Source organism: Python bivittatus, unplaced genomic scaffold, assembly GCF_059951505.1.
Source record: "Python bivittatus isolate LINGU-HERP-01145 unplaced genomic scaffold, Pbiv_v1 ctg000200_np1212, whole genome shotgun sequence".
Classification (NCBI taxonomy): domain Eukaryota; kingdom Metazoa; phylum Chordata; class Lepidosauria; order Squamata; family Pythonidae; genus Python; species Python bivittatus.
This window is the reverse complement of record NW_028277040.1, coordinates 18,512,874-18,524,914: the sequence shown is the minus strand read 5'-3', so window position 1 is coordinate 18,524,914 and position 12,041 is coordinate 18,512,874. Positions and strand designations below refer to the sequence as shown.

The 12,041-nt window shown below is 41.3% G+C and overlaps 1 protein-coding gene across 5 annotated transcripts in view; it reads right to left on the bottom strand.

Annotated features, from left to right (window-relative positions):
* Nucleotides 1-3,107: 3,107 nt before the first annotated feature.
* The window catches only part of SESTD1 (SEC14 and spectrin domain containing 1), a 61,804-nt gene continuing 52,870 nt past the window's right edge, over nt 3,108-12,041 (bottom strand). For 4 of the 5 annotated variants that reach the window (XM_007422585.3, XM_007422587.3, XM_015891489.3 and 1 more), the window contains exons 16-20: nt 9,826-9,907; nt 9,520-9,642; nt 7,428-7,619; nt 4,928-5,049; nt 3,108-3,823 (exon numbers count right to left, since the gene is read on the bottom strand). In XM_007422585.3, the coding sequence (XP_007422647.1) occupies nt 3,694-3,823; nt 4,928-5,049; nt 7,428-7,619; nt 9,520-9,642; nt 9,826-9,907 (649 nt within the window). In that variant the 3' untranslated portion in view covers nt 3,108-3,693. The remainder of the gene's footprint in view (nt 3,824-4,927; nt 5,050-7,427; nt 7,620-9,519; nt 9,643-9,825; nt 9,908-12,041) is intronic. The other variant, XM_088135749.1, reaches the window with a different exon arrangement.

Below are 12,041 nucleotides of genomic sequence, written 5' to 3'. Positions count from 1 at the left end.
GAGATGTATGGAAGTGGGAATAAAATCAAAGAAAATATAGCACGGAAGACGTTAGAAATCCTGTTTTCTTCCACTATACTGGAAGTTTCCTTACCTCCTGCTTCCAATGATTTCTATTAACAAACCCTGCAAACAGGGATAGAGTAATAATTTGTAGGCTTTAACAGTTTCCACTATGCTTGATCATTGTAATAATTTTCCAGATCTTTCTAAAATGATCTGTCCTGGCAATATCTAAAACAAACCTTTTGTTTACAGACTTCAAAATTAATCTAAGGCTGCAATGCTGTCCCACTTAGCTGGGTGTAAGCAATTAAAAGTCATTATTAGGACTACAGAGACATGGTTCAAATACAGAGATATTGGGGTAGCTGCTGTCTCCAACCTAATGATACAGGGTTGTTGTGAGAACATGGTTTATAGGGAACAACTCTATATTCCCAATTTGAGCTCCTTGGAGGATAGGTGGAAGTACCACATTGTTTTTTAAAAATCTGAGTCAATATTCATAGGACTAAGCTATACGTTTTGCAGAACCTGATTCAGAATATACCTTGTGATAGCAGAAGATAGCACAAGAGTTTCCTACCAGTGAGTGTCCAAAGCTGACAGTCAACTCAGTAACACGAAACAAAACTACGTGCACACCCAGAAATAGGGAAAGAAGGATTAAGAGTCCTTGCTTTTATTTTTATACATTACTTATTTTAACATGCGTTCCCAGAGAAGCTGTTGGTTTCTACTTCAAGATGCTAAACCCAGTGAGCTCATGGTATTTTTGATGATCAGTTCAGAACAAGTGTTGCAGTCTTTTAGACAGAGAGAATACTCCGCACCACTCTTCTTGAGGTCTCATGAAGTCCTTTTATTCTTTCAAATTCCTGCTGAGTTTCATCTGTCATGTTCTTATTTGCATGGTGTTGATGCGTATTTGCTGTATTTGGAAACCAGTTCTGCAGAACATACATAACGTATGTTTTCCCTACCTGTTTAGACATGAACAGTAAAAGGGTATCAGAGCTCTTCATGTGTATAAGCCTGTTAGGTCCAACTCCCATCCCTCTTAATACGTAGATTTTTTAGCGTTGACAAAGATTGATACAGAGAGTTAGATCTGTAAGGTAATTTCCCAATACTACTATTCAGCAAGGGAAACTTACTAGGGTTACCAGATCTAAACTGCAAAAACCTGGACAACCACTAGAGGGGTTTGAAATAGTACTATGAAGACCAGGGGACAGACTGGCATCCAATTATCATGTTTCCAATCCCTTGGAATAGGGATTTCAAAGATGAAAGTTAAAAAAAAAAAAAAAAAAAAGCGGAGATGTGACATGCAAGACATGAGCACAGTGAAGATAAAAATCAAGCCAATTTACTTAAAATAGGCAACTTATGGCCAAGAAATAAAACTAATAATAATACAGCTTTTTTGATAAAACTGCAGTACAGCAGTAAGATTAAAATGTAAATTATTTCCACCTCACGCTCTCATTTTCTTCAGGCCATTTAATCTCTAGTGGGCAAGTTCAGTAGGAAGGTGTCCATCTGCATTGCCTGCCCCAGGATCTCCCACAAAACCAAAGCAACAGAAAGAACATGCCTGCAGCCCTGGGGGGTGGGGGAAGGGGAACACATGACATGCAAATGCCATGGCTTACAGGCTCAAGCCAGTCATTGGGACATAAATACTTCACGGTGGCATTTGAATAAGGACATCATTCCAGATGTAATTTTGGTATCATGGGCTTTTTTGGTGGGCATTACCCTGCAGCAGCCCCCCCCCCCCTTGGGAGAGATTTGGCTAGAGCTTACTTGTAGGAGAGTTTCTGATCAGGATGGGAATACTGAGAATTTGGCTTCTTGGGGCTTCCTTTTCTGTATTCCCGCAGTGTCTCCTCTTCCCAGGAAGTGATCTAGACCTGCAAGCCCCAGAATGCCTGGTAAGGAAAAGACACGGCGGTTGCTCCTGATGCCAGAGGCCTTCTCGGTATCACTGGCTGCAGCCCACTTCCCGGCAGGAGAAACAGGCTAAGGGGATGAGACATGTCTGAGAAATTAAGCCAAAGAGCCGTGGCGTTCTGATGTAGCCCACTGCCTTATTTTCTTTCAGAAGCAGAAAGATGCATATATGAATTTGCTTAGTAATACAGATAAAATCTGGCACTCTGAATTATTAGCAGAGTGTATAGCCTGTGATAAGTACAAAAAAAGATGATTTCAATGTTTCTTTTCTGTCCTCATTCTTGCTCCAAGTGAACAGTAAAACAAAAGATGATGATGAATTGGGCACTGTGTGATTAAAAATGGTCTCCTATCATCCCTACCAAAGAAAGCCACGATGCTTCTCACTTAAAAGTGCTTCTGGTCCCAGCAAGCTGTGTATCTTTCTTTTAAAGGAGCCATTTAATTCCCTTATCTACACAGCAAGCTGATTTATTGCATATCCCCACAGAAACAACAGGCCTTCCAAAGGTATGGTGCTATTTCATAGAACACTGCCTTTTCAAGTTTTAAAAAAGAATAAACTTATGCTCATAGTTCATAAATATATAAAGGCTTTTATTTGGCTTTTGCAGATTGGAAGAATGAATACATAATTTATGCCCTGTATTTGATAATTTTATTACAATATGTAGCATTTATCAGCTCTGGAAATTGCATTATAAGCTCTTACTTGAGTTTACTCAGTCATGAGGATGTAACTAGTGGAACATATATGTCCAGTATAAATATTTGTAGAAAAAGGGGGGGGGGAAAAGACATGTTAGAAGAGAAACCCATCCATTTCTCTTATCATTTATTAGCTGGATAGCTTCAATTTGGATCTACAAATCCCTTTTACCACAGACTTACTGTCTCTTGTAAAATTTAAATCCTTTTCCTTCCCCATCTACAAACAAAAGTCAACAGGAAAAATGAACTTCATTTGCTATAACGCCCACCAGATCCTTTCATATCATTTTTTCCCTTCTTGCTTACATGGTGATGCTTATCCCCTCTGCTTTCAACTATTAAGAAACTTTTTCACTCAAGATCCAAAATGGACTTGTACTCTCTTCCACAATTTCCTGCGGTAAAGTAGGAAATACAAGCTTCCATAAATGTTACTGGATTTTTGAAAGATGGATTTTATTAAGCACAAAACATTTCTTAATACATTATCCATACAAATTGGAAAAAACCCAACTATAATGAATTTCAAGGATTTAATGGCACATCTCGGCACAATAAAAAGGACCATTTAAAAAAAATACAAATCAAAATTATAGGTCACCACTGTCTATACAACAGATAGTTTACCTACAGCCTAAAATACTACATCATCTGGAGAATAAAGAGAATTATTTTTTGTGTGGAACTTGTACTTATTAGCACCATTCAAAACTTGCATCAGTTGCTTAGATAAAGCAGCACCTGACAGTTGGGATAAAGCTTCAAAGCAAGTGTTCAGTGCAACGTCTTCAGCTCCTTTTACTTATGTTTGAAGTCTGTGGGTTCATAGCATGTTAAATTATGGCTTCATAGAAATACATGGTTAAGATGTAGAATAAGATTTACTTCAAGAAGGATGAAGAGTTTTATTTTTAATAATAGCTGTGAAATGCATTTTCATGTATTATGGCAGGCATAGAATGCAGATGACATGCTGAGTTACAAATAGACATCTTATGAATTGGCAGGTAGAGACTATTAGCTCTCTGTGGCACAGACTTCTGGTTGTGTCAGCTGCTGTTTTCTCAGACAAACCAGCTTTATCTTCTCTCTGATGTGTTCAGCTGAAGAAGCCATGTCACTTGGGCTCCCAAAGAACTGCTCAGTGCTGAAAGAAACAAGCCAAAAAACCCCAAGCCCTTAAACGTAAGAAAGTAATAAAGAGTTTTTGTTACGTTCACAGATTTATTTTCTCAGTTTGCAGCTTTCAGGATAATATACAATATTATAATACCCTATCACAGGAACTGTTAATCTACCAGAAGTGATTTTTCCAGCAGCTTCAGGACAATATAGAATAATAAAATATTTGAAGATTCAGAACAGCTTCCCAACCTGATGTTTATGTGGGAAATTATCACAACTATACTAGAACATACAAGCTGCTGCTTTTTATATTTGTTATAATTCAAACTAATATGATTTCTTTGAAGCTTTCTTATTAGTGTTTATTTTCATTTCAAATAAACAAGAGAGACTGTTTTCTTCATTGAATTCTAATGTATGGAGAAACTCTCAGTTGCTTATGTTTTAATGACATAAACATATAATACATAGTAAGATTACTAAATTGTATTTCTTGATTTTAGTATTCTCCAGCACCTCAATATTTGACATCTGACTTCGAAGTGCAACCTAAATGAAGAATTAATTTAGCAGGTAGGATTAGGCAAAGGTTAGGTGGCCTCATTCCGTCCATGGAAAGCTCAGAAAGTAAAGATCTATTTCCCTGGGGAAGTAGCAGGATCTCTTCTGAAGCATCTATAGGACAGGAAGCTTTTCTCCAGATAACGAAAGCAGCATCACACTCTCATGACACATGCATACAAGATCACAAGACACATACAAGAAGGTGTGTGCGCGTGTGCGCTTGTGATAGCATGCCATGGCTTACCTCATTTGCCCTCCCATGATCTCCCCTTACAGAAACCTCTGGATTTACTGAATATGGAGCACCACAGATCCCCTAAAGGACGTCATCTGTCCCTCCCACACTGACCCCCACCACCAATCGCCTGTTCTGGCCAGCGCAAGCCAATCGTCTTAGAGATGTGGAACTGGAACTGCTGCTCCACTCTTGCCCACTTCTAATCTGGTCTGTTCCATTACCATACCTGCTTTTTAAAAATTATTACTACAGAAAAGGACACGCCACTAAATACCTTGCATTGCAAAGTGAGCAACTTTAGAATAATCTAAAAGGCCTACATACCCATCAGGATAAACCACAGGAACTGTCAATCTATCCAGAAGGGATTTTCCAACAGCTTCAATCTCATCAAATTGTTCCGGATCATATATAGATTCAGACTCCTCTGGGCATTCTTGCAAAACCTGTAACAAAATAACATTAAGAAAGAAAAAGAAATGGACAAAGTCAGACTATACGTTGCAAAACAGAGAAATCATATTCCTACGTACTATATGCATTCTTGTAATGTTTTCCATATTCTAGATCCAATGGCTTACAATGGACTACTGCATCAGCTGAAGTCCTGGAGCACAGACTGGCAAAGTTTTGAATGGATGCCATTGCCAAGGGTGCCTATGAGGTATTCCTGAAAGTAATGTCTGTACGTGGAGTCACAGACTAAAAAAATTAACTAATACGTTAAGTCATAATAAAGCTATTTTCAGTGAACGGTATGGAACTGCTAATGAAGTTTGTACAAGCTGAACACAGTGGAACTGTATTGGCTTCAACACAGAATAACCCAAAGTTATTCCTGGACTGGACTGCTTTGCATGTGTAACTTATGAACAAACCTATGAACAAACAGGAAGCCAGGCATTATTAAGCCTTCATTGATGTGAATGATTTTTGTAAAGGAAAATGGGGAAAAGCATTCAGTTGTGAGGACAATATAGTCTAGTCCATAATGCTGGGAAAAAGGAAAGGAAAAAGAAGAGGACGACCAGCAGCAAGGCGGATGGACTCAATTACAACAGCAATGAATGCACCATTGAGAGACCTAAAAGGCCATGTTGAGGACAGATCATCCTGTAGAAAATCTATGAAGGTGGTTGCTAAGAGTCAACACTCACTTTACAGCACTTTATCAATCAATAGACTATCAACAATTTAGCATTATTATCCATTATCTGAGTAGGCTAACAACAGCTTGCATGGGGTAACAAAGTAGCTGTACAGGTAGTCCTTGTTGAACAACCCCTTCAGTTACCGTTCGACTTACAACAGTGCTGCACGAGGGGGACTTATGAAAAGCCCTTGTAGTTGCAGCTGTTGCAGTGTTCCTGCAACCATGTGATCACAATTCAGGCGCTTGGCAACTGGTTCACATTACGAAGGTTGCAGTGTCCCACACTCACGTGATCACTATTTGCGACCTTCACTGCTGGCTTCCGACAAGCAAAGTCAATGGGGAAGCAAGCAGGTCGCAAATGGCAATCACATGAACGCAGGATGCTGTAACTGCAGGGGTTCACCTAATGATGGCAACTGGGGCTGCTACAACTGCTGTTGTTAAGTCAGCATGGTCACATGACGTGCTTTATGAGAGTTTCGCTTAGCAACAGAGTTGCTGGTTCCAATTACCATCTTTAAGGAAGGATTACTTATATTAAGAATGAGAAATTCAAATCAAGCACGCGGATTCACCTTGAACTTTTATTTTAACCATACTGCTTTTAGATGCAATTTCTATTGAAATCCATGGCTCTTTGAGACCGCCAATAGTTCCACAATGAAAAAAACATGTGATGCTAAATCAAACTATATATTTTAACATTCCATGTAAACATGATAAAACCTCAATAGAATAAACATATAAAAAGCATACAGTAGTCCTTGACTTACAACCATTTGTTCAGGAACCGTTTGAAGTTACAACAGTGCTGAAAAAATGGACTCATGACTGGTCCCTGAAGTTACAGCCATTGCAGTATGCCCCCACGGTCACATAATCAAAATTCAGGCACTTGGCAGCCCATCTGCACTTACGACCACAGGAGCACTTCAACTCCCCCAACTCGCCTATCTCCCCCATATCTCTGCCCTTTCGGTTGCCCTGCAACCTGCCTCGCAGGGCATCAAGCAGCCTCAGAACCACACAACTCTGGGGCTGCTTGCCACGCTGCAGCTCAGGGGCTTCTTAGCGCGTCGCAGCTCTGGGGCTGCAAGAAGCCCAAGGCACAGCGTAGCGTGAAGCCACCCCTGGAAGCCTCAGCTGCCCCAGCCTGCACCAGAAGCATGTGTTCACCCAGCTGCCTTCTCTCCCAGTTCCCTGTACCACCCTTTTGCCTTTTGCGCCCAGCCGCTGCGGCCAAAGCAGAAGTGCCTCATTGTCTTTGCTGTCTCCTTTTTGGATCTGCAGCTGCCATGCTACCCCGGGCGAACACTTCCTACATGTGGCTCCCCAGCCCAGCCCAGCCCAGCCCAGCCCAGCCCGGCGGCACAAATAAGAATGCCAGCCAATGGGGAAGGCAGGAAGCGGTTTCGCCCAATGAGAAAGCCCTGGGGGTTGGCTCAGCTTCTCTGGTGTTTTCCCACTGGGAAACCCTGGTGCTTTCCCACTGGGCAAAACTGCTTCCTGCCTTCCCCATTGGCTGACATTCTTATTTGTGCCGCCGGGCTGGGCTGCTGCTGCTGCTGTTATTATTATTATTGCAAAGCTGGTAAAAGCAAGGGGCTTACTTTTGCTGGCTTCACACAAAAGGGCTTTCCTTTATCAAATTTACTGAAATTAACTCACTTTTTCAGCATTTGAATGGAAAGCAGCAGCCATCTCTAGCCTTGTTACTCTTTCTTCTGAAGTGATTGTGAATTGTTTCCACACTCGGTTCAGCTTTGGAAGTGTCTCTCCTGAAGATCTAGAAGTGCATCTCAGAGACTGACACAAAACCACAGTAGCCTGTAGTAACTGTCGCCCATAATCATAGGTACTCTATAAAAAGAAAAACTGTCAGGCCCAGCCCAAGAACAACATTGAAACAGTCGAGTACAGTTCCTTTATTTGCTTACACAAATATAGACAGAATCTTGCCAGACTAAATCTATGGTACTGCAACAAGTGGATATACCCTGGGAGATACTAGGGAGTGTCTATCTGAACCTCTTTTGCTTCCCACACTCCCCCTGCGGACTGTATTGCCTTTTGCCTCCCTTCCCCTCCTGGAATGCATCCCCTCCTTCCTGATAGCCTTGATCTCTCACATCACCCTCCTCTCTGTAGATACATTCCATCACAAAAACAGATATTAAGATGAACATTTTCAGTGCTGGGACAGATTAACTGCAACACAGTAACATGCGAATCATAAGATACTACAGGTAGCCCTCGGGTTACAACTGTAATTGCGACTGGGATTGTCGTCACTAAGTGATGCGGTCATAAAGTACGACATTATGTGACCTCATTGCTTAGCGATGGCAATCAGTCCCAGTTGTCACTGTAACCTAAGACACGCAGGTCGTTAAATGGGAAGTGGAAGGAATCCCAGGTAAGGAAGCTGCCACGGGGGTGTTGCAGGAGGGTGGGGGAGGCCCTGGGAGGGCCAGCATAGGCTGCACTTGAGGGGGGAGGGGGTGCTTGGCATGAGCTCAGAAGGGCCAGGGAATGAGGGGACGGAGTGCGTGCAATTGCAGAGAGGCCATGGAAAGAGGGCGCGGGGTATGTACATGTGTGTGTGCGATCACAGGGAAGCCAAGGAAAGAGGGCGCGGGGTGCATGGAATTAGAGAGGTCATGGAAAGAGGGCACTGGGTGCGTGTGTATGTGTGTGCAAGCACAGGGAGGCCGGGGAAAGAGGGTACGGTGTGTGTGCAAGTGAAGGGGGAAAGGAGGGCATGGTGCGGGCAAGTGAAGAAGGGGGGGGGGACTTACAACCTTCCTTGACAGCTTCTCACTGACTTTGCCTGGGGGAAGCCAGCAAGGAAGGGCGCAAATGGCAACCATGTGACTGCGGGATGCTGCAACCGGCCATATGTGCAAGCTGGTTGCCAGGCACCAGAATTTTGTTCACATGACCATAGGGGTGCTGCAAAGGCCAGAACTTCAAGGACCAGTTGTAAGTCCCTTCGTTCAGCACCGTCATAACTTTGAATGGTTGCTGAACAAATGGTCGTAACTCGGACTACCTGTATGGATTTTCTTGGGCCTATTAAAAACAAGTTTGACTTTCCATGTTATTTTCACTTGCAGGAACATCCAAATGGGGATGAAGGATAAAGCAGCAAATGGAAACTGGACTTTCTTGGCTTGTTTGCTTTCAGTTAGAGTGCATGTGTAGAGTCTCACCATATTCGGCAATTATGAAAATTCTTTGAACTATTTTAGAATAAAAGTCTAGATAGATCTGGTCTGTTATTGATTCATCCTCTACTCATCTGCCACCCTGTCCCCATTTACCTGAACACCTCATTACCAGAGCATTCACATCTTTTCTTTTCTCTTTGCCTAGTAATCCATGCCAAATAACATTTGCCTATTAATCAATGCCAAAAATGATGAATTCTTGCTAACTCGTTATAGAAAAATGACTTGAAAAACAGAACTGTGGCTCCAGGTACAGTATGTATCCATTCCATGTTCAATGAAGATGAAATGAATTCAAGCATTTCATAATCAGTCAAAAACATTTTGACATGTATAAATTAACCTTACATAAGATTACAGTTGGCCAATAATCTTACTAAATCTAATTATGATTGACATTAAATCATTTTAATTAGTAAACTGCTCAGTAAATAACCAAAATGGCAATTTTAAATATAGATAGCAAACCTTAATAGCTGTTTTGTACTGAGCAAACTAACTTGCTATAGAAAAAAAAGTCCATCACATACCTGTGCTACATCAACAAATTTCCTATGTTTTTCCAACAAAATTTTGGTTTCTTGGGCATCATCTCCCAGTCGGGTATGAGTCTTCAGCAGAGCATCTAATAATTCACTTAACCATTCTATTGCCTACAGAGAAGAGTAGAAAGAGATTGTAAAGTAAGAGAAGAAATGTAGAATAAATTTGTTAAAGCTGTACAAAAAATACAGCTACCCTAACCCTAAAGTAGCCAACATTGTGTCAATTCCCAAAGTTCACTTAGCTTGTCCTAAAGCTTTCTTTCAGGCAACAGCTGCCACCATCAGTCTCACCTGAGCAGCATCCTCTTCACACTTAAACAGCTGAACCATCTGAAGCATCTTTAATCGTCGCACATCTACCATGTCCTCACATCTGTGAAAGACAGAATGTAAAACTGGATCAGAAAGGTCACTCTGCTGATAAAAAATATACATGGACAATTCTTATTTTTAAATGTAGCAACGATGTTTGGGAAAATGTGTAAAACACCATGATAACAAATAACACTTTAAGAATACCCAAAATCTGATAAACCTTACAACCTTAATTAGTCTTAAACACTAATACTGATAAGCCCATTGGAAAGTTCAGCTTCCTTATTCATCTTTAAAGCTGCTTATGATACACCCATGCAAGTTCTATTCTTGTATTTTGTACCGGTGACTTAACTGTATTATTTCTTATGGCCATTTTTACACACAGTGCTAAATTATGGTTTAACACTGTGTGAACGAGCTTGGGTCCATACTTTTTCTCCTTAGAAAACTGCTGTGGGATTGGAAGTTTTTGTTCTGGGCTTTCACCAGATTTCCTCATTTCCTCAAATCTGGATTAGTTCAAACAAGACGGGATCAGAACATGACAGCAGTTTAAACAGTAAAATTCCTTAAGCCCAGATGTTAATAAATCATTCTGGCAAGATAAATCAGAGAAGTAGGAAGAAAAAAGTAGAGCTGTGCATGTCCTCTGAAAGAGCTCATCTGCCCAAATGCAGAACAAGTACCTCCCTCCGAATAATGAAAGCAGCCACTGCATGGCTGTTTGGCAAGCTGCTCATGGCTGACTCTGCATGCATGCTCATGCACGGCCGCTTCACTTTACTCACTCCCAGCAATGCAGGTGTGGCAATGCAACAGCGTGCCGAGGATCAGGTTATGAAGCAGCCACACTTGAAAAAGATAAGGCTGCTTTGGACGAGCTCCTGTAAGTTGCAAAGTACCTCTTCTGAAGAATTCTCACAAGCAGAGATAGGAGCACTCAACACATGCCTATGTGTCGTTTATGTGACATTATGCCATTCAAACTAGTTGATGTTATATAGCTCTCAGGATAGCTGCTGATCTTGGATGAAGGATTGAGATGATAATGACGATGATGATGATGGTCAGCCCAAATCAATCCACTACAGGATGAAGGCCTCTTCTTTGAAGGTTATGGATTGCAACCTACTATGCTGGTCCAGGACAAGCTGGTAAACAGAAGTTTTTGAGTTTTCAGTCTAGGGCTGAGAGAGAATGAGTGACCCAAAGTCACCCAGCCAGCTTCTGTGGCTAAGGGAGGACTAGAACCAGTTTCTCCACTCCCAGTCCAGCACCTTATCCACTACACCACACTGGCTCTCATGTGCGTCGGTCTCCTTCCTTCCTTCCTTCCTTCCTTCCTTCCTTCCTTCCTTCCTTCCTTCCTTCCTTCCTTCCTTCCTTCCTTCCTTCCTTCCTCCCTCCCTCCCTCCCTCCCTCCCTCCCTCCTTCTCTCTCTTTCTCTCTGGTGTTATAGGACGGTTGCCCATAACCTCTTCTGCTTGCTTGCTTATTTCACCTACACCAGCCTTCCTCAAACTTGGTACCTCATATCACACCCAAGCATAGCCTAGGGCAGGTAAGAAATGGAACGAAAACAACTGGGGAGCATAGCCCATTGGAAGATGAGCCCAGTGCACTAGGAAAAGCAGCATTTTGTGAAGGGACTACATTCCCCCCAAATAAGTATACCTCAAATCTTGGGCAGAAAAGAGGTCATAGTAAAAGCCACCTTTGCAGGCCCTTCTTAAAGAGTAGCCAAAGCAGCAATCTCCCAATGAATAGTAGCAAATTATGTCTTTGTTGCCAAAAAAGTAGCAACCCATATAAATGGGAGATTTAAAAAAAACCCTACAAAATGACAATTTGACATAAAAACCCTAATGATTTCCCTGTCTTTTCTTTTTGTTATCTGTTTACAGATAGTTTTCAAAACTGTATGTGTGTCTGTGTATATGAAGTGCCCTTTTAGCTCAAAATTACCTTATTATTTTTAAGTGCAATGCCATATGCAATAATGTTGTACCATCCCTTAAAAATGTGGCATATCAGGAAATATTTTCTTTAAAAAAATATTGCAGTAGCTGCTAAGTTTATCAGGAAAATTCAAGTGAGTTGTAGCAAATTTAAATTTATATGGAATTCCTCATCAAAATTTGGAAAATGGAACAATATGTAATGAAACATTAAATATTTTTAAATGACAC